Source organism: Meleagris gallopavo, chromosome 1, assembly GCF_905368555.1.
Source record: "Meleagris gallopavo chromosome 1, MGAL_WU_HG_1.1, whole genome shotgun sequence".
NCBI classification, from domain to species: domain Eukaryota; kingdom Metazoa; phylum Chordata; class Aves; order Galliformes; family Phasianidae; genus Meleagris; species Meleagris gallopavo.
Window position 1 is genome coordinate 127,774,858 of NC_139404.1, and position 27,830 is coordinate 127,802,687.

Genomic DNA, 27,830 nt, shown 5'->3' on the forward strand with positions numbered 1-27,830 from the left:
TCAATTTCCTCTCCCCAGAGACACTGTATATTATAGAATTGAATCAAATTCCTTATTCATAGAAAAAAAAAGTCCCAATTTAATCTGAATATTCAGCATTTTACACTGGTCAGGGTGATGGATGGCATATTGAAATGCTTTTGGTTCAGGTAATCAAATGGTGGAATTCAGACTTGTATTGAAAAAAATAATGAAGTCTATTCAATATTCTCATAAGGTGCAAGAAAATGCACATTACACGGTAAAACTGGGGCTTTTTTTTTATTACCTAACCAATAACATCTCCATTGCAAAAAGTATAGTAAAACATTAAGAATTTATGTAGGTTAGAGCATGTGAGAAGCAGATACTGCTGAGGGAAAAAGCAGGCATCTTCCTGAGAGTCCTCAAACGAACAACTGCAGAACAGGGGGAAAACCAGATCTGTTCCCCGTTTGTACCTGCAACGCTCAGTGCTGGCTTACTGAAACCCTTAAATATGTTTTTAAATGCTTTTCAAGAAAGCAACACAGGCTTTTGAATCATTTCCAGTTTCTGATCTCCTAAACAGTTTGTAATGCTTCGTTTCAATTCCCAGAAGTTTTGTCAAGCAGCAGCATCAGGTTGCTGGTGGTTTCGAAAGGGCTGTTGGTTTCATTTTGGAAAACTGCTCTGCTGGGTGTGATGTATAAATCCAAAGTAACTATGGACTAGCAGTTTGGTACCACTCTACTCATGTACCATACTTGGACATTTGGACCTGGAGGATGTGACTCCAAGAAAACAAGAGAAAAATGATGCTGTGTGAATATGGCTCTGGTTAAACATTCACTGACTACCTCAACTCCTTCCAGTGGTGCATAGCACTACCCTGTTTTAAATATTGAATTAAAGTTATTTATTTTCTGCTTATTTGGAGTATTTAGGCAACAAGGAATGCCTAATTGTCAGCACCACTTGCATTTAAATGAAGTTGCAAAGCAGCAATTAAATATTAAGGCACTACATGAAAACACAGCAGTTGGCTGCCTTCGCTGACTCTGCTACAGCTCGAGCAGGAGGGGAAACCTCTCTGTATCCATCCCCTCCCCATACACACACATCCCTGGACGCAGCCTCTATTTAGGAAAGGCAGAGGACATGAACCTTCATATGGGTAACTGCTACAGCTCAAGAGCGTGAGGTGCCCTTCACAACCTGGGAAGAACATCCTATCTCTCTCCACATCACCAGCAGCTCACAGTAATAGTGCTTAAACTCTGGCTTCCTAGGTGGGCATATAGAGCTCAACACAATGCCACGCATTGTCTTTGGCCATTTATTTCCTATAGGTAACATGCACGTGAGTTAACCTAACAGCTTGTGTGGCTTCACAGCCACAAGGTAAAGATGGATCCCAGGCTGGATGTGGCTCTGGGCAGCCTGGTCTAGTGGTCGGTGACCCTGCATATAGCAGGGGTTTGAAACTAGATGATCACTGTGGTCCTTTTCAACCCAGGCCATTCTATGATTCTATGAGGGTTGAGACACGTGGAAAAATCACACACATAAGCACACTCCAGAATAGAGCTCAGATTATCGGACATAAGGACATGGCAGAAACATTTGAAAGTAGAAGCTCATAATTTTGAACTAACCCTTTCAAATGAAGAAGCATTGGTGGGAAATGATGAGTGCTAAGAATGGCAACTTGTGATCTACCAGCAACGGATTCGTGGGAGAAAAACAGACACAGAAATACATTCATCTCAGACAAGCTCCAGGAAAGAAGAAAAAAAAAAAAGAAAGAAAGAAAGATTTCATCTTTCTGGCTTAGCCCCACAAGAGCAATTTAGGAACCAAACAGTACATGTCATCACTGCATTGGTGTTAGGGAGGTTCTGCAATGAGAGCCATGAACAGTTACACTGATGAATGAGAAACTGGAGTCCAATTACTGCTCCCAGAGCCCTTAGCTCTCCAGGAATAGCAGGAATAAAATGCAATATTTTATAAGTGAATGTGAACTGATACCAAAGGCTTACACAACGGAAGGAAGTGCTAGGTGCTTTATATAATCAGAATCACAAAAAAGAACTTAAATAAGTGTCCTTGTCATAGAACAGGATTTAAACATGTTATTTTGAAGTAATCCAAGGACATGCTTGCACTCTGTCCTAAACAGATGGGAAATAAGCACACACTTCTGACTAAGTAAGTAATTGCACTGCATGGTCCAGAGCAGTCAGGACTTATGTTGCATGTGGTTACTTCTGTTGACATTTATTTGGAACTCTTTTTGTGGCCACCTCTATCTACATGAATACAAAACCAATCTGACACACACGAGAGAAATGTACACAACGTAATAGAAAAGGTAAATAGGAAAAAAAAGGATTATTTTTGTTGAAAAGTTGCATTCAGAGCTTGATCCTTCCAGAAAAGTTCTCAGTACTCTTCCCATAGGAGCACGAGATCCACAGGCAGTGGGGACGGTACGGTTGAGTGATGAGGCGCCAGCAGCCAGGGAATGCCAGCACTGAAATGAACAGTCTGGTTTTATGTTACCATGGGGGCTATTCCCAAAGGCCATTTTGGCCCACGGGCGCAGGGAACTCTCACAGCTGAGGGATAACAACAGGCTCCTCTGGAGGGCAGTTCAGATCAGGAAGCCACTCAAGCCCAGAAATGTCTGCATCACCCGGATCAATTTAATCTTTGCTAATATTTTAGAGACATTCAAATATATCCTTTAAATTATTTTTCCCAAGACTGTGTGAGTCATTATATAAGCCTGGTACTCTTTTTGTTTGCACTTATTTCCAAAATATTGTAGTATTCTTCTAATGACCCTGATCTATTATAAGTACAAATACTATATCTGTACCCTGGCAGTTGCTGTCTGTTGTGACACTATCCTCTCTTTTCAGCTGATAATATTAAAAGCTAAACATTAGTTAGAGGGAATATTTCCCTAACCTTGTATCTGCAACAGATCTACTGGGGAACAGCACAGTCAGTCGCAGCTGCAGTCTGATGAGTGCTGCGTAAGAGCCAGACTATTCACCTGCTGACAGCTCTGCATCCTGGACAACTGGGCAAGAGGGGGCCCTGAAAAGGACTACCTGAGCTCACAGCAGCCTTTTGGTTGTGTGCCTCACGTGCCTTCTTCAGACAGAGGGCAAACAGCATTGTGACAGTGTAGAAAATACCCTGCTCCAGCATTCAAAGGACTTTTGTTCTTCCTCTGTATGCTAACTCCAGCAAAGGCGGACAGGAGCGGAGGCTCCTATATTAGCTGGCACACCACACAGGAGTTGCTGATACTCTGCGTCTCGTTCGCTATGAATGTAAGCCAGCTTGGGTAGCAATTTAATAAAGCAGCTGAAGTTAATGCCATTTTTTTTGGCACCACATAACAGAGTTTGTTGTAGGGTCACATATATGCATATAAGGGGTCATGTACCAGCAAATTTTCAGGAAATAGTAGACATGCTCGTTATTAGACTGAATTGCTGTCTGGCTCCAATATCTGAAATATGTAACCAACTCTTAACCCTAAGTCTCAGTGCTGTGGTGCATTTAAATCACAAAAACATGTAGATCTTTATATCTTAAACTAAGTTTCTAGAGTAGGAAAAGAATACCAAGAATGTAGTACCTGATCCTACACAGAAAAGCTTGAAAAGCAATACCACTGGAATGTGACTCTACTGACACAATATTTAGATTCATAAACACTTCCCAAAATCTGAGATGGCTTCTAAAATCTTGATTGTAAAATAATTATTCTGGGGCTCCTGTATTTTTCTATTTGAATTTTTGAGCCATTAATTTTATATTTCCAAGACCTCTTTTGCCACAACAGAGGCTCTTTTTAACATACACATTTAATAGAAGATAATATTGTTTCATAACCATGGGACTCTGAAGTTGAAGCTTTATAAGAAAAATACTAAATCTTATTAAACTTGTGATAAAATTATTGGTGTTGGCAACCCTGCAAACATACACCCAGAGCTGCAGTGTTTCCCTCCTCTAACAACTGTAACTAAAAAGACTTTAATGAGAGCAAAAGAATGTGGCTCTGTCTACCCAGAATCTTTAGGAATTTTCACTTTTCCCTAATGGAAATGAAAACAAATACTTTTTTTTTTTTCCCCTTTAAGCTTTTATGGACATCTGAGTTGACTTTTGTAATGAAGAAGGATTAAGCAAACTCGGGGAAATGATAAATATGGTTTGTATTAGTGTACTAATTAGCTCATAAATTTAGAAGCAGTTAATCTTTTAGTTTTGCTGAATGAAAATAGTGGTCAAATCACAGATCAGATCTTGGAACTGGAGTAATGCAGTGGTGAATTAAAACCCCCTGAGCATAAGTGTCTGATCCTATAGCATTATGAAAACTGGAAGTTTTGCTACTGGCTTTGAAGTACACCAGGTAAATTTAACCAAAGTTGTAAAATATTACTCAGGCAGCCAGATACTTAACAGATAATAATAAAAAGTGTGATTTATTAGGTGTGTGCTTCTCATTGTGTTGTAATCCAGCAATTAACTGTGTTAATTATTTTTAGCTTACAGCACTAGTGGCCAGCATAATCCTACATTTTACTGCAGTTTTTATTTAATGGATAAATGTATGTGCACAGATATTCAAAGACCTGCTTGCCAAGTGATAAAAATATACTTGTCCTTCACTTCTTCTTTAGAACTGTCATGGCAGAAAAAACGAGTAAAGGTACCATCTGCTTTACACTGCTCCCCTTGTTATCTGATGAAGAATACTCTGATGAAACACAGAATAATGCATATTCTTCCCAAAACAAGTTTAATTCTTAGTTCTTTAGACTGGGTCCTTGCCTGGTGGTGGAGATGCACGGGCCCAGCAGACAGGCAGGGTTCGCAGCATGGTAGCAGAGTAGCTGGCAGACCTTGCAGGTTGCTGAATGAAATAACTGAGAGCCTTCTCCTCTAATGGTTGCACCAGGACAAGGTTAGAAGAGAACTGGGCTCAGTAACACTCAACATGGAGAATGAATAGACTCGCATTCTCACACCTCATAAACATCCTCATGCACACCTTGTTAAACACCACCCTGGAGACTGCATTTCAAGAAGTTTTCCATAAACTCCATGTGACCTGGATACAATGCTAGATAAAACCATCTGATAAAAGACAGCACTAGAAATATGTGAACCTGGGATTAGAAGATCAGGATAGCTTAATGAGGAACCAGCCTTTGCATCTGGTCTGATATAAACATGGTCCAAGCCGGGGACCTCAGCAAAAAACATCCCACTGATAGTAATTCAGTGAAATGGACAACAAAATGTTCATTGCTAGCCCTGCACTGACATGCAGTAGAATTAACCTCAAGCCACGACAGCAAACAACTGCTGAACCAGTTTTCTTCTTTGGTTCATAGTACATGTGCTGGTACAATATCTACATTTTATACTGTCTTTTTTTTTTTTCCTGCAGAAATGTAAATACTCCCACATGAAACCAACCACTCACGTAAACAGCCAGCCAGCAATAAGGCCTTAGCCTGACTACACAGTGAGCTAAAATGGAAGCGTGTCAGCAACCACAGAATGTTTAAATGCCTGTACTCATGACACAAACTGACAACCTCCAGATCAATTTGTAACTATGCTTCTTATTTGCACTGAAGCAGCTGCAGATCTGCAAGCAATCTACCAGATCTGAAGTAACCACAACATTCCACCTCAAAGTGGTCAGAGATAGCCAAAATTCAAGCTTCAGGTCTCACTGTCACACTCTTCTCAGAGCATAGCTGCCTGCAAACTATGTGCACCAAGTCAGCACTGCTGACATTTTTTGTCTGCATATGATGCTACTTCTGGAGGCCATATGATCCGTAGTTTACCATCCTAGTGCTATTTTCAGTAGGCAGCTGCAAGAAAGGATGAAGTGGAGTGGTTAGCTGGTATGGGTGGGTAGTTTAAGGGATTCCCAGTTATTAACATTCTTTTAGCTTTTCCCTTCAGTTTAAGTGAGGTTGCATAAAGCATCCGATGTTCTCTCCACTCTCCCCAAAAATAGTATCAGGACTAGCAATTTTTGTGTGAGTGACAGACGGCTAGATTTCATCTTGAAGTAAGTGGAACACAACATTCACACTTCCCTGAAGTCTCTCTGACTGCATGCCATAAGCAAGTTTACAGGGAACATCACCTTGGCAGCACATCCTCAATGAACATTCCACGCCAAAATTTTAAAATACAGCAACTTTAAAAAAAAAAGTGACTGCCTTGTCAGAAATATTCAGCACGCTTGTTTCCAACTAAGTTATCACATTAGAGAATCAGGACACAGTTATTTGCGTTCTTATATTTAGGTTACAACCCCACTTCAGATGCCCAAATTTGAAAACTGTGAAATGTGTCGGCAAAAGCTCTATGGGAAGTCTGATCAAAATTCAACATTCTTCTTAAAGCAATATCTTAAGGAAGCACTATTTTTTTCCCCATGTAATATGTGTTTAAAAAGCTCTAGAATAAGAACTCAGATATATCCTGGCTGGTGAAATGCACTTTCATGTAGAGCATGTATTTCATCTCAACCTTACATGTCCTGTGGAATGCTGACAACTCTATATTTGAGATAGCATAAGACATCTATCACAGGCCTGTGCAACCAGGTAAACTTACTACTGCAAATACATTGACCCTACCTAACTTCAGACTTCAAAAATGTCGTTGTGTACACCTCAGACAACAATCTCGATTCTGAATCAGTGGAGAAAAATGAGCACTCTTAAGTCATAATTCATCTTCCCTAGGTTAGCCGTCTACCTCAGGATAAAGTTAATCAGGCCTTAGAACAGCCTCTTCATCGCATCAAGCCCAAAGGGAGTGGAGACAATTCTTTCTTATCCAGATTTCTAAGCTGTATATATCCAAGGTTATTATGGAAAAAGCCCAGCCTTTCTTGAATATAAAATGCTGGCAGAGAGCTGGAATACTCTCTATGACCATCACTGCCTTGTGTCACTACAAGTGACAAACCAGGACAAAGAAGGACTTTGATATTTAGCCATTAATGTACATCAGTAGTACTGCTAGTATTCTTCCCACATCAAGCCTGGAAAACAAGGTCAGAAATGCCCTAGATGCAGCAAAGCCAAAAAGAATTGAAAGCCAGTGTGGCTCTTCAGGTTCTGCACTATCGCTTTAACTTTCACGTATCACCTGGATATTGCACACTCAGTACTTTCACAGGCAGCAATTATTCATTTACTTTTAAATAAACCCACCCTTAAAACAGACACGTCTCATAACCTGTAACGCAGTAAGAAAGATTTCTGATTTCCATACTTCAAAACCAACAGAGAAAAGGCAAAGCTTCTGTACTTATCATTCTAGCAAAAAAATGGAAATAGTAGTCAAAAGTGAGTTCCAAGTTCCAGCTTTGGTGGAAGTTCTAAACAAAGTGGTTCATTTTAGGCATTTTCCACTTTTGACCAAGTTTGGTCTCGTGCATCTCTACAAACGCACATCTCTAATGGTAGACATACTGTTGAAGAGACCTGATCCATCCAGAGGCATGCTCAAAATATCCCTGTCAATTGCAAGTATTTTTATGACTTGGTGATGGCGCCCAAAGCACTTTCTGTTTAACAGAAGACATGTGGAATTGATTCCTTTCTCATACCAGTGTTAATCATGACAAATTCTAATAAAGTCAGAATTAAATTGCTTTGAATATACAATAGCATGCACAAGAGAATACTGTGACTGTGCATATTGCTCAGATTTTTTTTTCATTTCTTTTGTCTTATTTTGCCTTCTCCTCTGGGAGATCTCATTGCCAGTTTCAACAAAGGACAGCATCTCTATGCAGATGATATCCAACTCTACAACTCTGTCAACTCACTCTCTGATCCCCTTCTTGCCACCTGTCTTCAATATGTCAATCACCAGATGGCTACACCATCACTAAGGAATGCTTCAAAGGCATTCAAAATGTTTTAAAAGTCCTCTTTGTTCCATGTCTGTGGCTCTGCTATCAGTCTTCTTAATTCAGCCCTTCAGTTCTGGGCCAGAAATTGCACTTCCAATCCATAACAGAGTTCTCATTTTCTTTCCCTTGCTTTAAAGCTACTTCCATAATATTTACAGATTTATTCATACTTTGACATCTGCTTCCTGTACTTTATATTGAATGCTTTGCTCCAGTTTAGAACAATACCATTTTGTCCAAATTTCTAGATTTCACCAACTGGCAAGAAACAAAGCACTCTGTTTCAAAATGTGGGGAATCCCTCAAAAATTTCCAACACTTAATAGGTTTTCTTGAATGCAGAAACTCACCTTAAAGTTATGTAAATGCATTTCTGTGTCTACAGCAACAGATCATAGAATCACAGAATCATAGAATGACCTGGGTTGAAAAGGACCACAACGATCATCTAGTTTCAACCCCCTGCTATGTGCAGGGTCACCAACCACCAGACCAGGCTGCCCAGAGACACATCCAGCCTGGCCTCAAATGCCTCCAAGGATGGGGCATCCACAGCCTCCTTGGGCAACCTGTTCCAGTGCGTCATCAGCCTCTAAAAAGCCATTCAAAATATGGACAACAGTATCAGCCTTTGACTTTGCCAGAAGATTGTAATATTTTGAGTATTAACAAAATATAATTGTATTGATGTGTACCAGATTTTTTCTCATGGCATCTAATCTTTTGCTTTCTCTTAATCCTTTATCTCTGTGTCCTCTCTTTGAGCTCCCACAAACCATGCCCATTCCTTCACTTATTCTAATCTTTCCTTCAAACCACTGAGACACGTAAATGGTGTTGTCTCTGGCATAGCCTCAGCTCTACAACAACATTTCACGGAGTTGTGGCATCAATCTGACAGAAGTGCTCAGAGCACCTCTCACACCAAAGGAAGAGCACTGAAGTGAGGCATACCCACATAAGGAAAATACAATATTGTGGAAGGGGTATCTGAGGTAAAAATACACAAGCCACTGATGTACAAAATACTGAGGAAAAAATGACCTTGGGCAATGCCACGCCATGTAACTTTGCAGTGACAAGCACACCTAGAGCCTCACTGATGTGTCATGTAGATGGGCAAGGTCTCCAAGGTACCCTGCAGAAAGAGGTTCTCCAAGAGACTCTGTGTTGGCTGAATTCCCTCCCTTTCCACCCTCTCATTTGATAGGACAGGGGGAATGGTTTTAAACTGAGACACAGGAGGTTTAGGTTAGATATTAGGAGGAAGTTTTTCACTCAGAGGGTGGTGACACACTGGAACAGGTTGCCCAAGGAGGTTGTGGATGCCCCATTTCTGGAGGCATTCAAGGCCAGGCTGGATGTGGCTCTGGGCAGCCTGGTCTGGTGGTTGGCGACACTGCACATAGCAGGGGGGTTCAAACTAGATGATCATTGTGGTCCTTTTCAACCCAGGCACTCAATGATTGTATGATTTGTAATCCCTTAGCAGTAATGGCAACAACAGCAATAGCACAGAGAAACAGAAGAAGTATTCTGTATTCTCCTCTCAATGGACTTAGCAGCTAGAAGCCACAAGCAGAGGTGAGATGGGGACTGCGAGCTCCCCTCGATGAACCAACACGCTGCCAGCCACACCAAGACCCGAGCGCAGCCCCTCTCTACAGCTTCAGCTCGAGCGGCGAGGAGGCTCCGTGACGCAGGCGGGCAAGCGGCTCCGCCCCCTGCGTGTTACCACAGCAACCGCTCGCCGCGTCTCCGCCGGGACTGCGGAGTTCTCGCGAGTTTTCGGCGGGCAGGAGCGGTGGGCGCGGGGCGGGCCGGAAGGCGGTGCAGATTTGAAGGTAGCGGCGGGCTGCGCCTTGTGGCGATGGTGAGTGCAGGTTGCGGCTTTTTCGGGCGCCTTGGTGCTGCTTTATCCGCTTTCGTGCCGCGCCGCGTCACCCCGAGCGCTGTTGGGGGCGCGTATGCTTCGCGCTGGGCCGGGCGCGGGGGACAACCGCCGCAGGTGTGCCGTCGGCTGGCGGCTGCCCCGCGTCCCGCCAGTCCCGGGGCACGCAGGGCGCATGGGCATGGCCGGCCCCGCCGCGGGTTGGTGTGGGCGTGGAGGCAGGCTCGGCAGCCGCGTTGGTTTGTTTGTGGGGTTAGTGAAGCGACGTGGCGGCCGGTTCCGGTGCTGTGTGGGGTACTGGCTCTCAAAAAGAAACGTGTGTGCTCAGTGTGATGAGCTTTTGAAAGTGCCAGGTCGATAACTTGGCTGGTAGAGAATTATCAAGTCCTGGGCAAGGGCTGAGCCTTGGTGGTGCTGGGTTTGTGCTCGCTTCTCGCGTTCGGGTGCTCAGCCGGCTTCTCTGGTGGAGTGTTTGGAGTGACTTTGCAGCCTTCTGCATGTGGACGAAATGGGAGTAAAAGTGAGGGCTTAAAAGTTAAGCATTTCTATAAGTATGTGCCAATGTGAAGGTTAATGTGTCAAGAGTTTAAAAAAAAAAAAAAAAAAAAGGACTCAGGGTTTAACCTAGCTAGTCAGTAGGTGGTTTGACTGCAGAGATGGTGATGGTAACCTGCTCGAGGTTACTATTTCACTATTAAGCCTTGTGCTCTGGCTTCTTGAAGAGCACATATTTTGTCGAGTGAACAACTGAGTGAAGTGATGCTATCCCAATCCTCAGGTCACGTAAAGCTGATAGGACTAAAGGTGATGGCCTTAAGTTGCCCTAGAAAAGGTTCAGTTTGGGTATTAAAAAAAAAAAACATCTTCTCAGAAGGAGTGATAGGCAGTGGCACAGGCTGCCCAGGAAGGTGGTGCAGTCACCATCCCTGGACGTGTTCCAGAACCATGTGGATGTGGCACTGAGGGACGTGGGCAGTGGGCATGGTGGGGGTGGGCTGATGGTTGGACTGGGTGATCTCAGAGGTCTTTTCCAACTCTAATGATTCTATGATTCTGTGTTGTTTCACAATGGCCTTAAAAAGTGTAGAAGTTAATATAAAAATATTTCTGTTTGTGGACTACAAAGAAGCCCTGAGGAGGGATCTCTGGGAATCTGCTTGGACAGAACTCATGGCAATATTAGTGTGTCATGGTGTGAGGTTTTACATCGAGCACAACTTTCAGGGTGAAAATTGAGCCTTCAGTCTCAGCTCTTGACTGCAAGGATTGACTCATAAATCTTAGTCGTGCTATCACCAAGGCTTTGCATAAACAATTTGCTTATAGTCTCATAGTTATTATGAAGTGCAGCTATATTTTTTGAAGGCTATTTGTTACAATAAATGTGTATTTGAAGATATATTCCCATAAGCAGCTCTATTTGAGGAAGTTAAACTGAAGTTTTTCTCCTCAATCTCCATCATTCATGCAGTATGCCTTAAGCTATTTGCTGGGTGTCATGGTTTTATGATTTTATTATTATTATTATTTTGTTATTGGTATTCCATGTCATAACCTCATGTAGTGCACTGAGAGTAAAAGAATTAATGCTCCAGTTCCGTGGACTGTCAATGTGTCTGGGTACCTGGTTCTCTGAGGAGAACAACAACTATATTTCACAGAAGATTTTCACTGTTCTACTTCTGTTTTCCCTCTCTTCCCCACTTGCCCTTTTCCTTTTTTTGGGCCAGTGGGCCTATAGGCCTTCTGTCCCATCATAGACACAGGTAGATGTAGAGATAACACCATGACACTGGGCTTGACTAATGGCTTATGCTTGCAGAATGATTCTTTGCCCTTGTAGTCACATGCTGTTGTGTCTCTCTCCACACCTGCTGTATCCTGTGGAGAGATAAATATTAGCACTTTCATTTAATGTGTAGCTTTAACAGAGTTTGTTTTTGTTTTTCTTAACAGGAGTTTTTGAGTCTGTGAGACACTGAAAGTGAAGTGGAATAAGTAGATAATTATCAAACCTTTATTTTGAATTTCTTCCAAGAAGGGAAACTTGTAGAAAATGCCACCTGGGAAAGTTCTACAGCCTGTACTGAAAATGAAAGTGGATGAACTCTTTTTGTGCTGGCTGAGTCAGCCTACAACTCAGCTGATGCTGAAAGACTGCTTGAAAAGAATCAAGAATGAGGAGAAAACTGAAATTGGCAGTGGAGATGCGGAAAACAGTGAAAATGAGAGGTTCACAACTAAAAATTCCATTTCAAAGCAAAACATATTAGGAGATATCAGGCTGCCTTTGATGCCTTTCACTCCTCCTCAGCTTTCTACTTCTCTTCCATTAGCAACTTCAACCAGCCTAAGGAATGCATCTACTGTTAAAGGAACACGTCGATCATCAGGAACCAGAGTAGTAAGTTTATTATGCCTGTTTGTTGAAATGGAAGTGAATTCATGTTTATGGGTGTGGTGAGTTATGCAAGTAATGAGTTTCCACAACAGGAGGTGTTGGGATTGGAGCAAAGAAGCAGCACAGAACATGAAATATCGATGTTAGCACTAATGGCTAAGCGGCTTAATGTTTCAAAAGACTGTCTTGGCTCCTTGCACATCTTTTGCTTTTTATAAGATGTGCACACTTGATACAAAATGAAAAATGGATTGTTTTTATTTCCAGTAATTTTTGCAGGGTAGGAAGCATCTTAAAAAAAGGCCATATTCTGTACTTTGGTTTACCTGCCCTGTTTTTGAGCTACAATTTCAAATACCATCTAATATTAATCTGTCTTGTAGCCAATTTGCATCTTCTTTGTTCGTTTTGGTGGATGAAGCATATGTAAGGAAAGATTAGGATAAGCAATTAGTCTTCTGAAGAATTACCCTGTGTGCTAAGGTTAAGAGTAGTATCTATATTCCTGTGTTTCTTAACGGGCATGAGCAAATGAGAAGTGGTGGAAAAGCTAGAAGTCACCCTGTAAAAGAAAATGACGAAAAAAAGTTTTTTCAGTAATGTTCTTGTGTCTGTTCAACAGTGTCTAATGTATAGGAGTGTGGTGGTGGTGTTGATGGTGGATTTTCTTTTTAAGAGTTGGAGAGTGAAAGAAATAAACTTAAAAGCCAAACTTAGAAAGGCATAGGTGTGATGGCCATGACTAACTAGGTATCGTGCATGAAATATGTCTAATATTTTATTTAAAAAATTAGCATTTTATCAGGCACTGTAAATTACAAAGACTATTTAGTTTACAAAACATCTCTTGTTTATCATATTTTTGCATCAAGTAGCCCAAGACAGATGCCAGTGCTTCAACTATCACATTTAGACTAATAAGCCCTTCCAGTATAGATGCAATTGTGAATAAATGCAAATCCCCGTGTTTGTTTGCAGTGTTATTTTTATAAAATGCTCCCTTGACTGCAACTATTCCTTGGTCTGATGATACCAGGCACTGTTGTTAGTACAAGACTCCAATTTGTCTCTACTGAATCTGCATATTAACAAAGTAATTGTTTTGGTACTGCATGGTACACTCAATGCTTCCTTTCTAAGAAGGTCTCGATTTATAATAGACATTGTCTTCTATGCATGAAAGACATCCCTGCCCCCCAGCCTGATATTTTTCAGTGCAATCTAATTTCTAGCCCTTTTAGTAAATTGTCAAAACAAAACTGGATAGAAAATGATCTGATAACTGATGAAATGAAACATTGCATATGCAGTCTGCCTTGTATCTGAGGAGTTGTTAACAGAGGCGTGCTGTTTCTGCCCTAGTATTATGAATCTGTATACTGGTGATTCATAAGTGTTCACTGCTCCTGACTACTCCTTTGAATAACTCAATCCATTGGCCAAACCTTATGTCCTAGGGAAGCCATCTCAGGAAAGAGTAGAATGTTTAGGGCTGAGAATGACCAAGTATCAGTTAATTTTAGTCTGTTCCTGGTGTTTATTGTGTGTGTGTATATACCTGTATTTTTATACACTGAAGTAACAATGTGACCTCTGTTTTGTGCTAAACCGTTTAATCTGAGGTGTTGGGGGTTTTTTTTGTTGTTGTTTTTAATACTAATTTTCAAGTCTAGTTCAACAACCTGCAGCCCACGTTTCTTAGATTCAAGACATTACGCTTAATGTCTAAAACTTGCCTGCATTGTCCTTACCAAGCAGGGACATGTATTTGATGCATAATCTAGCCAGACAGCAAAGCACGATGATCTATTGACATAATTTTTATTTGTTCATACCATCATATTTCCTGTTTTACTAAAAATGAAGAGAGCTTGCAGATATTCATTCTCTTCTTGTATCAGACAAAAGTGACCATGGGGGTTAGAAACCACTACTTATTGCTGTAACTTCTCTTCATGCACGTTGGTTGATTGCTTTAAGTAAATATCATAAAGAAGAACTTGAAGAGATTCATAAAGATGAAAGTGGCTTACTTAATTGGAATCATTTGCATAGTGCTGAGAAGGAACCTAAATGGATAGGTTGTTTCTTTCCCGAGAGCTGGACATAGGGAAGTTTCCAAGCAATAAGGAAGTTATTTGAGGATTTATTATTCAGCTTAATTGAATTTTCATACATAATGTTTCTAATCTTAAAGGCTTGTAAATTGTGTTTGCAGCAAGCACTGGCTCTAAAGATGCTGCCAGGAGTCGCATAATTGCATATTCTGCCATGACTGTGGATTTTCTCAGAAAGCAAAATGTACCCCTCATCCTTATGTGCTTATAAATTACCTACTGCAGTGTCAAAAGTGGTGCATCTGCTTTGCACATTTAATGATGGTTCACAAATTTAGCCACAACAGCTTTACCTATTTCATTTGAGATTAAGTAAATTTGAGGTCCTTGTCGTGTTTCTGTGAATGAAGGACAGTGTTTCAAATAGCTTTTTTTAAAAGAGAAGGTTTGTTCTTCAGCTCTAGTAATAGAGATTTATATTCTGAGTAAGTCCTAGAAAATGCTAAATGTCAATGTGCTTAACTCTGTGTGCCTGAGGGTGTTATTAGAAAACAGTTTTCACATCCCATCATGAAGAGCTGGAGAGTTATTACCTTTAGGATCATATAAGTCAACTGAGACATCTTATTGAAGCTTTTCTTACTGTATATGGGAATGCTGATAATGCAGCATACAGGCAGTAAGTTCATTTTATATGCTTTTTCTGTGTCGTTGAGCTGAATCACTGCATTTGATTATGGGTAACATTACTGTACAACTCTTTCTCTTGAAAGTTGAAACTCTTCTGAAGGGCGTAAGACAAAGAAGTTGCTAACAGGAGAACTGATATCTTCAGGCCGTAACTAGGTAATTATGAACACTTAGGAAGCACTGTTTTCATACTACAGGTTTCTGTACTTCAAACAACAAATACTGAAGAATGGGAAGCATTCTTGGAACACCGATCTTGAAACTAATTAAATAATTAAGATTTAACACATAGTCAGCTGCGCATGAGCATATGAAAACCCAAGCTGGTGTTCTGATGGTAACTGCTAAACAGTAATAAAATTACTGTAGTTGACAACTACTGTATTAAAGGAGATTTTATTTCTGTCAGAGGTTAGTTTGCATATGAAGTTTAAATTTCATTTTTATTCAGAAAGTTGCAACATGTTTTTGCTAACATACTAGTGCCTTGTCAGAGAAGAATGTTCTGACTTTGGAACAAGATGAAGCCCTCGCTGGTTAGCAAGTCTTTAGTTTCTTGGGTGATGAGAGAACCTACCTTGTCTGTATGGACAAAACATTGAGGTACTTGTAACAAGGATTAATTTGTTTGACTTGACAGAGTGCTTGAAGCCAGGTTCTGGAAGAACACTAGCTCAGAATAGACTGCAGGCTTAATCTTCAGACATGTTGTGAAATCCAGACAGAACTCAGCAGTGACAATTCATCCTAGCGTGTTTTGGTGCAAGTGAAAACAAAATACTGTTTGTTTAGGGGTTGGATTTCTTGTTTGTTTGTTCATTTTTTCCTCTTTGTTTGCCTGGTGTCACTCACAGTGAATTCAATTTCTGACTGCACCTGTTGTGCAAGCATAGTAATTGCAAAGTTCTGGTAACGTGAAGGGCTTGATACTGCTCAGTGTACTGCAGTTATGATTGTGATTTGTGAATCCTTAATGTATTAAAATAACAAGAAATCAGAGGCAAAGAGGGACTTCAACAATTATGTTGAATGTTTTATGAGTATAATGCTGTATAGAGGAAATTCTAGAGTTGTAACTTCTAAACTTGAGGGACTGTTGCTGTAGTTTTCTTTCAACCTCTATCTCTACTGTGCATGGGTTTAACAGCGTTTCTGGCATGCTAGATTATCTTAAACATGGAGGATACACAATTGTGTGCCGTTCATCACATTGTCAAAAATGCCAGGCCTCAAGGTCTAAAAGATGCCGCGGGCAAGATGTTTAATCCAAACCAGCTGGTGTGCAAGGCATCTGGGGAAACAATTCACAGAATTTCCTATGGACATTTTGAAAGGGGGTAGTGTGGAGAGATGTCATATGATCTGAAGAAGTTCAAAGTTATTTTCCATTTCTCTGCAGGGGCAAGCTTTGACATAAAGGTACTTCTTAGGTTTTTTGTATAGCCTTTTCTTGATGAACATATTCTTCTGCTTGTTATTCTGTGACAGTTATTAAAGCTCATTGTCCCATATTTGTGACTTTTTACTACTCCGATATATTGTAGCGTATAGCCTTTTTCACCACTTCCATTCTTATCAAATTTCTGTTTCCAATTAGTTTGATTCAAATGTAGCGGTACTGCTAAATCCACTCTAGCTTAAAGGGAGGCTAAAATGAAATCGTTTAACATTAAGACAGAGATTTGAGTATAACAGCACTAAGAGTTGCTTATTGGAACAAATGAGCTCTTTGGATGTCATGAGAGATCTGCACCCTTTAGATCAGTGGTGGACTGTTTCCATGTTCTGCAGGTGTGTGTGCTTTATGTTTTGGGGAAACCACTGCTAACAAGGAGTAACAGAAAAGTAAGAGGAATGACTCTCTTTGAATCCAGGCAGCTTTTCACTCTGGTAGGTATTGAACTTTGATGTCAGTCTTGACATTTCAAGAGATTAGTCTTGTACCTTGACTGCATCAGAATTGCTACCTAACATACCTTAATATCAGAAACAGTGCTAAGTACAAAGCCTGGGAGACATGAGTTGTGTTAGGATTGCACAACACACTAGGTTATGTATGGTCTAACACATACACTCCCTAACTCTACGTTAAGGAAATCTAGTATTAGTAGTGCTTTCTCCCATCACTGCAGTGGCGAGGTGGTGGATTTGGCTTCCAACTCAAGCCTGTGACTTAAAAGCCTGGTATCGAAATGATGTACTTCTGGGATGATAACAGTGTGCAATGACAGATGTCAGAAATAATGTTCACAGTGAAAGTCTCTATGGTGCCTACAAAGGACGGATGACCAGAAGTTCATATTAAAGTCTGGAAAAGTGCAGCTATGGGTATTCCTAGATAATCATTACTAGTTTCAACTGTGATGAAATAAGTGGTCAACATAAGCAGTACCAGTAGTATGTTGTATATATTATGGTGGTTGTTCTTAAGCTTTACTGTACTGAATAGCTTGGAACAGAAGAATCATTGTCTTGATTGGAGAACTAATGATTCATTTTATGTGTAAATGATGAACTGAAAGTTATTTACTGTTGCAGCTATTTTGGTGCTGTCTTCTTATTACTGTATATTGGACCTTGGGCAATAATAGCATTTACTCTGTTCACATTCTATGCTTTGCTAAAAGAAATAAGTTCTCTGGTAGCCCTCATTCAAAGTGGCAACTGTACGTTAACAAGATATTTCTATCTTACTGGAAATTCAAAAATGTTGTACGTGCTACCTGCAGTCTTAGACTTGTTGCTACTTCTAGTGATGGAAAAAATTGAATTCAGAATTATTCATGGCTTTCTTTAAACCTAAAATTCACGTGACTCCTGACATAGGACAAATTAATATTTTGATAAAACTGATAACTAAAAGGTACTCTCTCCTGTGTGAATAGCTATTGCTTAAAAGAAAGCAAGCAAAAAATTAATAGCTACATGAGATCATTACATGTAGATACTTACTATTCCAGTCTTTCACAACACTTAAATACAATTATAGCTTTACCTCGGTCATTGAAATAGTAGTTTGTATTAACAAGTAGGCAGTCTGAGAACCCTTTTTAGATTTTTTTGAGAACCCTCCTATATACCCTCTACTTACTGTCAGCAAGAAGTGAGGTTAGGCCAAAGGTATGTATGAACTTACTTCAGTACAAAACAATTAGTGCAGTTCATCCTGTGAACTAGATGAACCTAGACAGCGACTGCTCACAACTAGAGGATTTGCACATGTAGCTGTCTTGAAAAACTGAAATGAAAGGCAACCTAAATAGTTTCATTAACTGGAGAAAATACCTGTTAAGCACTCTGTGTTCTCCGCGGTCTACAAGCGAGTGCTAAATTTAATGTTTTAGCTGTGACATAATACATAAATAATTCCATTGTGTTGAGTTGAGTTGTGTTCTTGTCTTCCAGTTAACCACAAGCTAATGATAGTTGGTAGTTAACAGCATTGGTAGCTAAGATTAGTTTGTGTTCCATCAGCAATGGAGTTGCTGATGTTAAAATGATTCCACATAAAGCTAACCAGCAATCAAATGATGTTTTCAGGTGTATAGTGGTACTTCATGTTAGGTGTATCTCGTTCCCTTAGCAATCACTCTCCTATTTAAAAATAAATAAATAATAGCCAGAAAACCTAGAGCTGCCCTTGTACTGTTTCTTGGTCACAGGTACTTGCAGTGATAATGGGTTCTTGAGGCTGTTGTGTTATGTCCTTACTCCTTAGTTTAATTAGAAACTAGCCTTACATATTTGATCTATGTAGATGTTAACTAAAAACTTTGGCTGATTTCAGGCAACAAATAAGATCAACTGGATGTGTGCAGGGGGCCTTTCACAACATGTGCAGGTATAAGAAAGCAATGATTATGCAGGAAAAACTTGTGTGGGTGATGAGGGAAAGACAGCAAAACTGTCAATAAAATATAAATGAAGTCTTCGTCTGGGTGGTGTTGACATCACCTTGACAAAACAAAGTTTGCAGAGCTTACAAAACTGTTGGACTTGATCTATTTTTAGCATTGAGTAGAATCAAGAGAAATGTTTCTAAACAATTTTCTTCCCATAAAAGCTAGCTGTGTGTTGATAATCAGTCTAATGTTAGTATTCATAAATGTACTTATTTTACCTTTTTAAAAGTCTTCAGTTGCAACTTTGGAAACAAAAAGTTTTGAAATGCAGGACCTTTCATTTAGTTCCATATTATTTATTAATAAAAAAAAATCATATTCTCCTTATTAAGCAGTATAGTTTTATAGTTTCTATCATCTTTCTGTTTCCTGTATCAGCATGGCAGTATTAGGTTAAGAGATGGTCTTAATAGGAGTTCTATCAGAAATTCCACTGTTAAGTTATAATTTGCTGTTTACTGACTTTCTCGTAGAACAAGTGGGTCTGTATCTTAAGTTTCTTGATTTGTTATTTTTGCTTAAGGCCTTTGGGGAGTGAAATCCAAAGCAAAAACATGTGCAGGAATCTTTCCTGCAGCTGTCACTTACTCAAAATTGCTGTCTTGTGATTTCAGGGACTAAGTTACATGAGGCATTAGCTTATGTTGCTTGCACTGAAGCAGTGATTTTGCTTTCATAGGCAAATCATTTTAGTTTTGGAAATGATTAATTTAAAATTCAGATGATGTAAAATGAAGTACTGAAAGTTAGTGCTATGTTTAGTAAGTTGCTCGACAGTTGAGGATCATAAATGGCAGTGTTTTATTATATCAGATTGCTCTGTCAACTTCTAAAGTAAGGTAACAATTGGTAAAGGTTACCAATCTCAAAATGAATAGATATCCAAAGTGGTATGTGTGACTCTGAAAAGCTGCATAATGCATAAATAAGACTCCATTATAAAAGTTTGTCTACTGTAGCAAAATCCAAATGGTATTCTTAATCAGCTTGACCCTTCATTTCAGTATATTCTTCATTTCAGAGGCGTACATTGGTAAACTTACAAATGTATGAACAAATGTAACTTCCTCTGTGGATAAGCCCCATCAGCATCATGGTTCATTTGAAAAACAATGTCCTATTAGAGCAGGTGTAACTTTAATTTGTATGGGCTGTAAGAGAGATTTTTATTATACCTATCTGCTTGATAGTTACCTCAGCAACATCAATTTGCATACGCTTCTTTTCATGATCTGATGAGTAGGGTCCTCTGAAGATCATGAAGAATAAATAGGTTCCACCTATGGAGCACCATTCCAACGACCTGCTTCCACTGAATCTCTGTTTATGCTGTGCATGGAGAAAATAACATAAGAACTGATAATCTTTTCCAAAGATGGTAAGAGATGGCAGAGAACATAAAAATTATTCTTAACAGTATATATATTATCCACTAACCTTTGGTCCTCATTTCTATTTTATCCAGTGCTGAGAATTGCTGAAGGTAGTCTGCCAGATGCAGTTAGCAGTCTAAAACGTCCTGTGCTATGTCTTTGGAGTCCAGGCAATGTAATCATAGCAAGGTGACATGTATCTTATCTTGCTTCTAATCGGCCTGTGCGTGGTGTACATACATGGCATTCTTCTAGTAATGTGCAGGGAATTTGATCAGATCATCCTTCCTGGTCTAGCAACATGTATCTTGCATCTAATTGGTGTCTTGCTGTTCACTGTGTTACCTCCTAAAAAAAACTTCTAATTCTCGCACAACTGTGGAAAGAACATTCAACCATTGTTCTGTCAACTGGACAAGCTATTTGGGCTCAGGATCTTAATGACACTCATTCAAAGAAAGTTAGGGATGAGTAACAATGCTCTGTTATTCTATTCATTTCAGGAGTACATTGTCGTCTTGTTCTTTTCTCATACAGAGCAGTTTGAAATGGATGGATGCTAGCAAGAAACAAGTTAGATAAGGGTCTGAAGTGCATCAGTTCCATCAGTGTGAGAATAAATAAGTTTGAACTTTATGTATCTTTATTTCATAATAGAGACATAGGTTTTAGTCAGTCAGAATAAAAATCGACACTTATGAATTCAGTATTGAAGAAATCAGTCTCGGTAGGTTCACCTCAACCTTGAGTGGATCAGCTTGTCAATGGACAGTCTTGGTTGCTTATGCAGTTATTTGGATGAAAAGCAGAATTTTATGTGCTACATTCTTTTTGTTCTTTTATTTTTCCATTCTCTAGAAATGTCACATTTTACAGTATCTATCTGTCTAAAATTCATCATCAGTAAATCTTGCTTCACTCTCCTGATAGGGGAGTATTTTGTTTATTGCTCCTAGAATCATAGAATCGTAGAATGGTTTGGGTTGGAGGGGACCTTTAAGATCACCCAATTCCAACCCTCTGCTATAGGCATGAACACCTCCCTCAAGACCAGGTTGCTCTGAGCCCCATCCAGCCTGGCCTTGAATACTTCCAGGAAGAGAGCATTCATAACCTCACTGGGCATCCTGTTCCAGGGTCTCACCGCCCTCACAGTAAAGAACTTCTCCCTAGCATCTAGTCTGAATTCACCCTCTTCCAGTTTAAAACCATTTCCCCTCAACTTATCCCTACATGCCCTTACATAAAGTTCCTCTCCTCATAATAATGTAAAATAACACGTGTGGCCAACTGAGTCATTCCCTCATTCCTACAAGGAGGTTTTCCTTTACAAAGGCACTTTCAAAGACAAGTGGGATTTCTAGAATTCTGTCCAAGCAGAGATATTCTTCAGTCATTTATTTAGACTCCTTTTTGCTGGAAGTTATGTAATACTGTTAAGCAGAAAAGTACAGCAGATGCTACTGAGCCTGTGTAAGCTGTGTTTTCTCGCTCTGTCCATCATAAAATCAAATCTGACTGAAATTGACATCATTTTTTAATCTTTACCCTAATTTTCCATTCTGCCTTAAGAACTGCTAATACAACAGTGGTCCGAAGGCCTACTACTGTTCTATGTGTTTTAAAGATCTGCAATAAATGATGCATTTACCCAACTAGAATTATGTTTACCGAAGTGCAATGTCATTTGCACCTACTGTTGTGCAGTAACTCTTGCCAAAAATTGTTTGATTAGTTGAATGTTCAGTCTGACTGTGGAACTTGGCAGTAAGGCGTGGGAAACCAAATAATTAACAGTCAGATAGCTGGTATTTACCCAAATAATGGAGCCCTCAGTGTATCAAAGGTCAGGTACAAACTTCTCTGGTCTAGAATTGGCTCTTAATAATATTAAATAATGGGGAATCTAGTCATAGTCTTTTGAGAAGACAGGAAAAAAAACACAGCAGCATTTTAGGATTATTTGTTTTTGGGGGGGATGTGTTGTTTTTTGTGGGTTGTTTTTGTTTGTTTGTGTGGGTTTTTGTCTAGCAGACAATTGTTGCTTTTATCTATCTATGTCTGTCTTCTGGTATATTTACGTAGTTTCTTCTTTGCCTTTCCTGCCATATAGTTAGTATATTTTGCTCAGCATCTTTAGCTGCTGGACTCCTTTTTTGATATATCTTCCTGAGCTATTTACTTATACCAACAGTGCGTTTTTTTCCCTTTTAGATATCTGAAAAATATCCTTTGTGTTAAGTTTGTCATGTTATTTCATCTGTTTCCTGTATTCAGAAAGATGTTACCTTGCCTTAGTTATCTTTACTGCTCTTTTTTGTCCCTCACTAGTCAGTTACTTTTGTACAAGGCTTTACTAGTTGTGCATGTTGACTTGTAGAGATAGGACAGTTATTTCCACAATCAACCCAGGACACGCTTGCATTTCTGCAGCATGGCAGGCTGAGGGGTTCACTTGTGCTGCACACTGTTACCATTGAGCTGCTTCATGTGATGTGGCCTTGTTTAAACTGTATCCAAAGGCCAAACAGGCCTTTTGTCACTTTGATTCACGTGTAATTGGGTTAAGATCTGGAAGCTAGGTTTCATATAGCTGAGCACAGCACATAACACATTGAGTTTGTTTTCTTTGAAACTTTCTTGAATGTTTGGATGTGGGTTTTTTTTTTTACAGTATTTGAGATTGGCTTCCTATAATCTCCTGGGACTTTAATCTACGATCAGCATATGCTTTTGACTAGGAATTGCATTTTGTAGCTAAACGTTTAAGGGTTTTTTTGGGATATGATTCAGATTTCTGTTTCTTCCATGTTACCCAAAGCATCAGTGAACGGTGTCCAACTTGAATACTTCTGTGTTGCAGCCACATAAATGCTGTGCTGTTATTGCACATGCTCAGGCCACTGTTAAAGTGATAAACTCCTTAACCACAGTCCCTTGAGTCACTTCCATTCATAGTGTGTATCTTTAGCTTTGGAAGGAAGCTCTGAGAATGTATCTTCCCTTCTGTTTATCTAGCTTATAATAAGCTGCCAGGATGCTTGAACCGCTTTATGGCTGGCATCCAGCTCTTCAGCCAGGAAAATATTTTGCTTTAGCTTCTGCTGGAGAGAATTCAGATTCAGGGGGAATGTAACACTACACCTGGATGTTCCTTGTCCAGTCTGGATGGAAGCAGACTTTCCCTTTCTCCTGTGAATAATTCATGACTGAAAAGGTTAAAATTGATCTTAAGGGACTCTTAACTACAGTGCTTTAAAAGTACTCATACCTCCCTAAATATGACAGTACAAAAACCCTTTCTGTTTAGATGGTGAGAAGGGGGTGGTTAATAGCTGCCACTGTCCTTACTCCTCACAGTGTATTGCGACTAAATGTCTTACTGAGGGTCCTTCAGGGAGGTTCAGGTGAGTAGGAGCTTCAGTCCCTTAGCTTAACTCTGTGTGGCAGTCAGTCATCTTAATGGCAAACAGCCACCTCAAATAAGAGCTCAGTTGTAGTAGTGAACTGGTGCACATCACCTTGTGAAAAGGAGTGAAAATCTCAATTTAGTTAAGCAGATACCTTTCCTTACATATCTTTGTTCTCTAAAAGAAGGTCTTTTTCTTCCTAAGCTGAAATGCAATCTGCTTTGCCTATGTGCAACACAACCTTCCTGACCTTCCCCAAACATCTTAGTCTGGAATTGGCGTCTGCTGCCAGAGTAGGATTCTTCTCCTACTCTAACACCTCAGTCCCCCATCTCAGGTTCCAGGCATGCTGCTGTTGTGTGCCACTCTCGCTGCTCTCTCCTCTGGCTTCCTCATGAGTCAGGGTTATAGCTTAGTTGATCTGATCTTCCGAAGAGGCAGTGAGTGACAGCCAGATTTGCTCTGTGCAGTTTGACAGTCTGGTCATGCCAAACACAACATGTCTGACTCCTGCCTAGTCAATTCCTTTCTTGTTCTCCTACTTCCGAGAGAAATAAATATCTTCATAACAAGTTGCAATAAAGAAACAGGTGGGAAATGCTGGTCACTAAATTAAACTCAAGAAAACAGACTTTTTGTCAGCGTTTACTTTCTGGTAGTATCTGGTAAAGTAAAAAGGAACCAATTTAGATGAGTCATGTTTCACTGGTACCTTTTCAGTTTCTTTTTTCTGAATCTCACAGTCTGTTGTGGAGTTTTACTAAATTGATCCATGACAGAGTGGCTATGAGTAGAAGAACTAGGCTAAAGATCATAAGCACAATGCAGAGCTAAAATAATGTAGTCAAGTAAGGGAAAACTTGAGCTTTGTAGTGAAACAGTTGTTCTAGTGTGGTTGTTTTTTTTGTATGTGTACATCTTTATCTAATCAAGAAAGTTATTTAAAGCATGAGGGATGAAAACATCATAACTGGCTCTATCTTGCCACTCAGTAGCTTTGCTTTTGCATGACTAGTCAGAGGTATCAAACAGGCAATTTAGAGAATTTAGAGAATAAAGAGAATTTAAGGGGCTATGAGCATTTACAACTTGATTTTATAATGTGAAATCTTTCAGTTATCTAATACAGCATCAGGCTGTAGAAGAGGATGGATAGGATACAGTGTCACTTGAATTTCTGCAAAAGCTAATCACATTTCTGCTTCTGGGAACGAGACTGCTGTGGTCTGAAAGATTGCATTATTCTTCATAAAATGCATTTGAGATTCATTTAACTGAAAAGAGAGTGTAATGGTACCTAACTCTAACTTCAGTGCTTCTGAAATTTGATAGATATGCAATGTAACACATAGATACTGATGTTTGTAAAAACTCCTATTTGAACAAGAAAAGTGTCTCCTGTCAGCTTTGCTCAGATTTTGTTGCATCATTGATATTTCTAAAGTACTTTTTCTGTAAAACGTATGCCTCAGTGCTGCTGGTATCTTCTGCCATGGCATTTGGATGATCAGAATCTTATGATACAATAACTGACATCTAGATGAATGCAGAAAATGTGTTTCATGAAGCTAGTTGAGCCACTCCGTGTGAGTTTGCAGCTTTTTCTGTTATCGCTCTCCTTTTTTTTTCTGATGTAATAGGATTCCTGCTTAAGGGCTGAAGAGCTCAGAAAGAGTTGAACTGCTGTTTAGTAAGCCTTCGGTGAGGTACTTCATTGAAGCTAGACAGTGAGTGTTTTGTGACAGAAGGAAAAGCTGAGGGGGATGGGAGGAGGAGGAGGAAGCTACGACATGACCACGGCTGGCCTCTTCACATTCCTCCAGGGCTTGCTTTTTTAAAATTGGAAGCTGCTTTTATAGATGCTGCTCCAAACAGGTTTGGTTTTTTCCATACTATCCCATTTAGACTTTGGAATGCATGTATGAAAGGGCAGGCCCCCAAAGTGACTTTCCAATCTGTTTTCGTGATTCCAGCCAAGTTCCCTTTAATGTATGGAGCAGGCGAAGTTGAGCTGACTCTCTTATAATATCACGGAACTCAGACGCAGCTGCTGCTTTAAGTGGCACTGTGTGATAATACAACAGCTCTGCTATTTACTGGGACTCAAGTGCCTGGACTGGCACACGGAGACATTATATGAAATCCGAAAGCATGAGGATAAAGGAAATCTCGTTGCGGCAAGATCCTGATCTAAGGAAGGAGTTGGCACTGCTAGCTCGAGGATGTGATTTTGTTTTACCTTCTAGATTCAAGAAGAGACTGAAAGCTTTTCAGCAGGTCCAGGTTTGTCTTTCAGATCTTATACAATTAAATTATTGTAGTTAATTGTGCTTCTTCAGCCACGCAAATTTCAGGAAATATATGAAAGTTCTTGCTCAACTAGCAGTGTTTCAGTAGGTTTCGTATCTGATGATCTCTGTGTTTTAGAAGACTATGCAGGTGGTTCTCTGCAAAAAACAAAAGACAGGAGGGCTTACTGAATCGTGTAGTGTAGATAAAGTTGATGTTTGCACAGAGGTGCATGCAGTTGGACACTGGTGTGCTGAATGTCACTAGACTTCTACAGACTGTTTTCCGTAATCTGCATGCATTTTTTTTCCTGGGTAAAATTTACCTTTTACTGAAACTAGGCATATTAAATTGGCTGTAACTGTACTAACTCAAACAGAACATGTTGAAAGGTGCTTTCTTACTTACATGATGACCTGAAATCCTTTATATTGTTTATTTCATTTGAGTTTGGGAGAGATCAGTTGTACTAGCAGTGTGGCAGTATGTGCCTCTGTGCTGTTTTGCAACAGTAAGTTAAATCCACCATTTTAAAGTGAGCTCATAATTGAAAATAGAAGCGTTTGAAATGCATACTTAGTAGGAAAACTTACAGAGTGGATGTTTCAAAGAGATTTTTTTTTTCTAGGAGAGGGACAAAGGCTTTCAGCTGCTTTATTGGAAAGTTGATATTTCCTCAACCACCACCTAATTTGTGTTTTGGTGGTATGTGAATTCATTCACTTTGTCCTTACCTCACCTTCACTTCTAATTCGTGTACTAAAGGTACATCCGTGACAGCATGTATGACATTTGTTTTATACTCCTTTTTAAATAAGGGAAGTTTGGCATTCAAATAAAAATCTCATTGTCTTTGGATTTGTGGCTTTTCCAATCATTCTAAATATAGCCTGCTACTTAATTTTGTATTCGGTGCACGAGTGTCCCTTTCAGGTGACCTTCAAGAGAGGGCCATGGAGCCCCGTGATGGTAAAAAGGTGTTAGGTTGGTATCTGCTATGTTGTTATTTCAGTTTTCTTTCAACTGAGTTTTATAAGCAATGTTTATTCCTTTGCTGAAAGCAGAGTTCAACTGCTGACCCCCTCTGGTTTATGCCATTCAACATAAGTTTGTGAATGAAAGTATTTTGCTACTTGAGCTTTTTATGATGAACATTAGAAACTACCAAAAGAAATGAGAATTATATCCTTAATTACCCAAAAGATAGCAGTTAATATTTAGGAACCTCGGAGTTCAAAGCGAGCTTAGTCTGGTCATGGCATCCTGCTGTAAACAAAAGCTGTTATTACCATGAGTGGTGCCCCTTAACTCGATCTGTCTTTCATCGAATGATAGTTGGATTGCTTGAGCTTGTCCGAGGCTTTTTTGTGTTGAACTTGGAAAGATTTCAGTATAGTAGGATAATGCATGTCTAAGAGCAACCAAATCCTTAACAAAATACCTTGTCTAATCTGTAGGGTTTTTTTCTATTTTTATATGCTGCAACAGTGAACAATCATTTCTCATTTTTAACTAGTTTTGCGCTTTCTTGGTAAATGGCAATTGTGGAATAATGTATCTTTGGCCACTTAATTGTATTACAGACAATATTGTGTAGGTAGAACAGGCTTAATAGGAGTGTAAAACTAATCTTGCATCTTTCTTTGCTCAATTTGATATATTTCATTTGATGGTCCTCATTAATTGGTACTTTCCTTCTACTTTATAGTATCAAGGAAAACTTTTTGGAAGTACCTTTAAAAAAAAAAAAGTACCTTTAAAAAAAAAAACCAACAGTGCTAACTGTTGGTGTAGAAAATTTGTTTACTGGACACTAATATTAATTTCAAGTTGTGCCTCATGGGTCAAGTGCATTTCAGAGAGCAT

General features: G+C 39.6%; 1 protein-coding gene across 2 annotated transcripts in view; it reads left to right on the forward strand.

The window, feature by feature from the left end:
* Positions 1-9,673: 9,673 nt before the first annotated feature.
* The window catches only part of PPP2R3B (protein phosphatase 2 regulatory subunit B''beta), a 49,222-nt gene continuing 31,065 nt past the window's right edge, over positions 9,674-27,830 (forward strand). The window contains exons 1-2 of one of the 2 annotated variants that reach the window (XM_085213294.1): positions 9,674-9,824; positions 11,799-12,246. In XM_085213294.1, the coding sequence (XP_085069420.1) occupies positions 11,899-12,246 (348 nt within the window). In that variant the 5' untranslated portion in view covers positions 9,674-9,824; positions 11,799-11,898. Of the gene's footprint in view, positions 9,825-11,798; positions 12,247-25,573; positions 25,959-27,830 lie in introns of those variants that run through there. The other variant, XM_010727064.4, reaches the window with a different exon arrangement.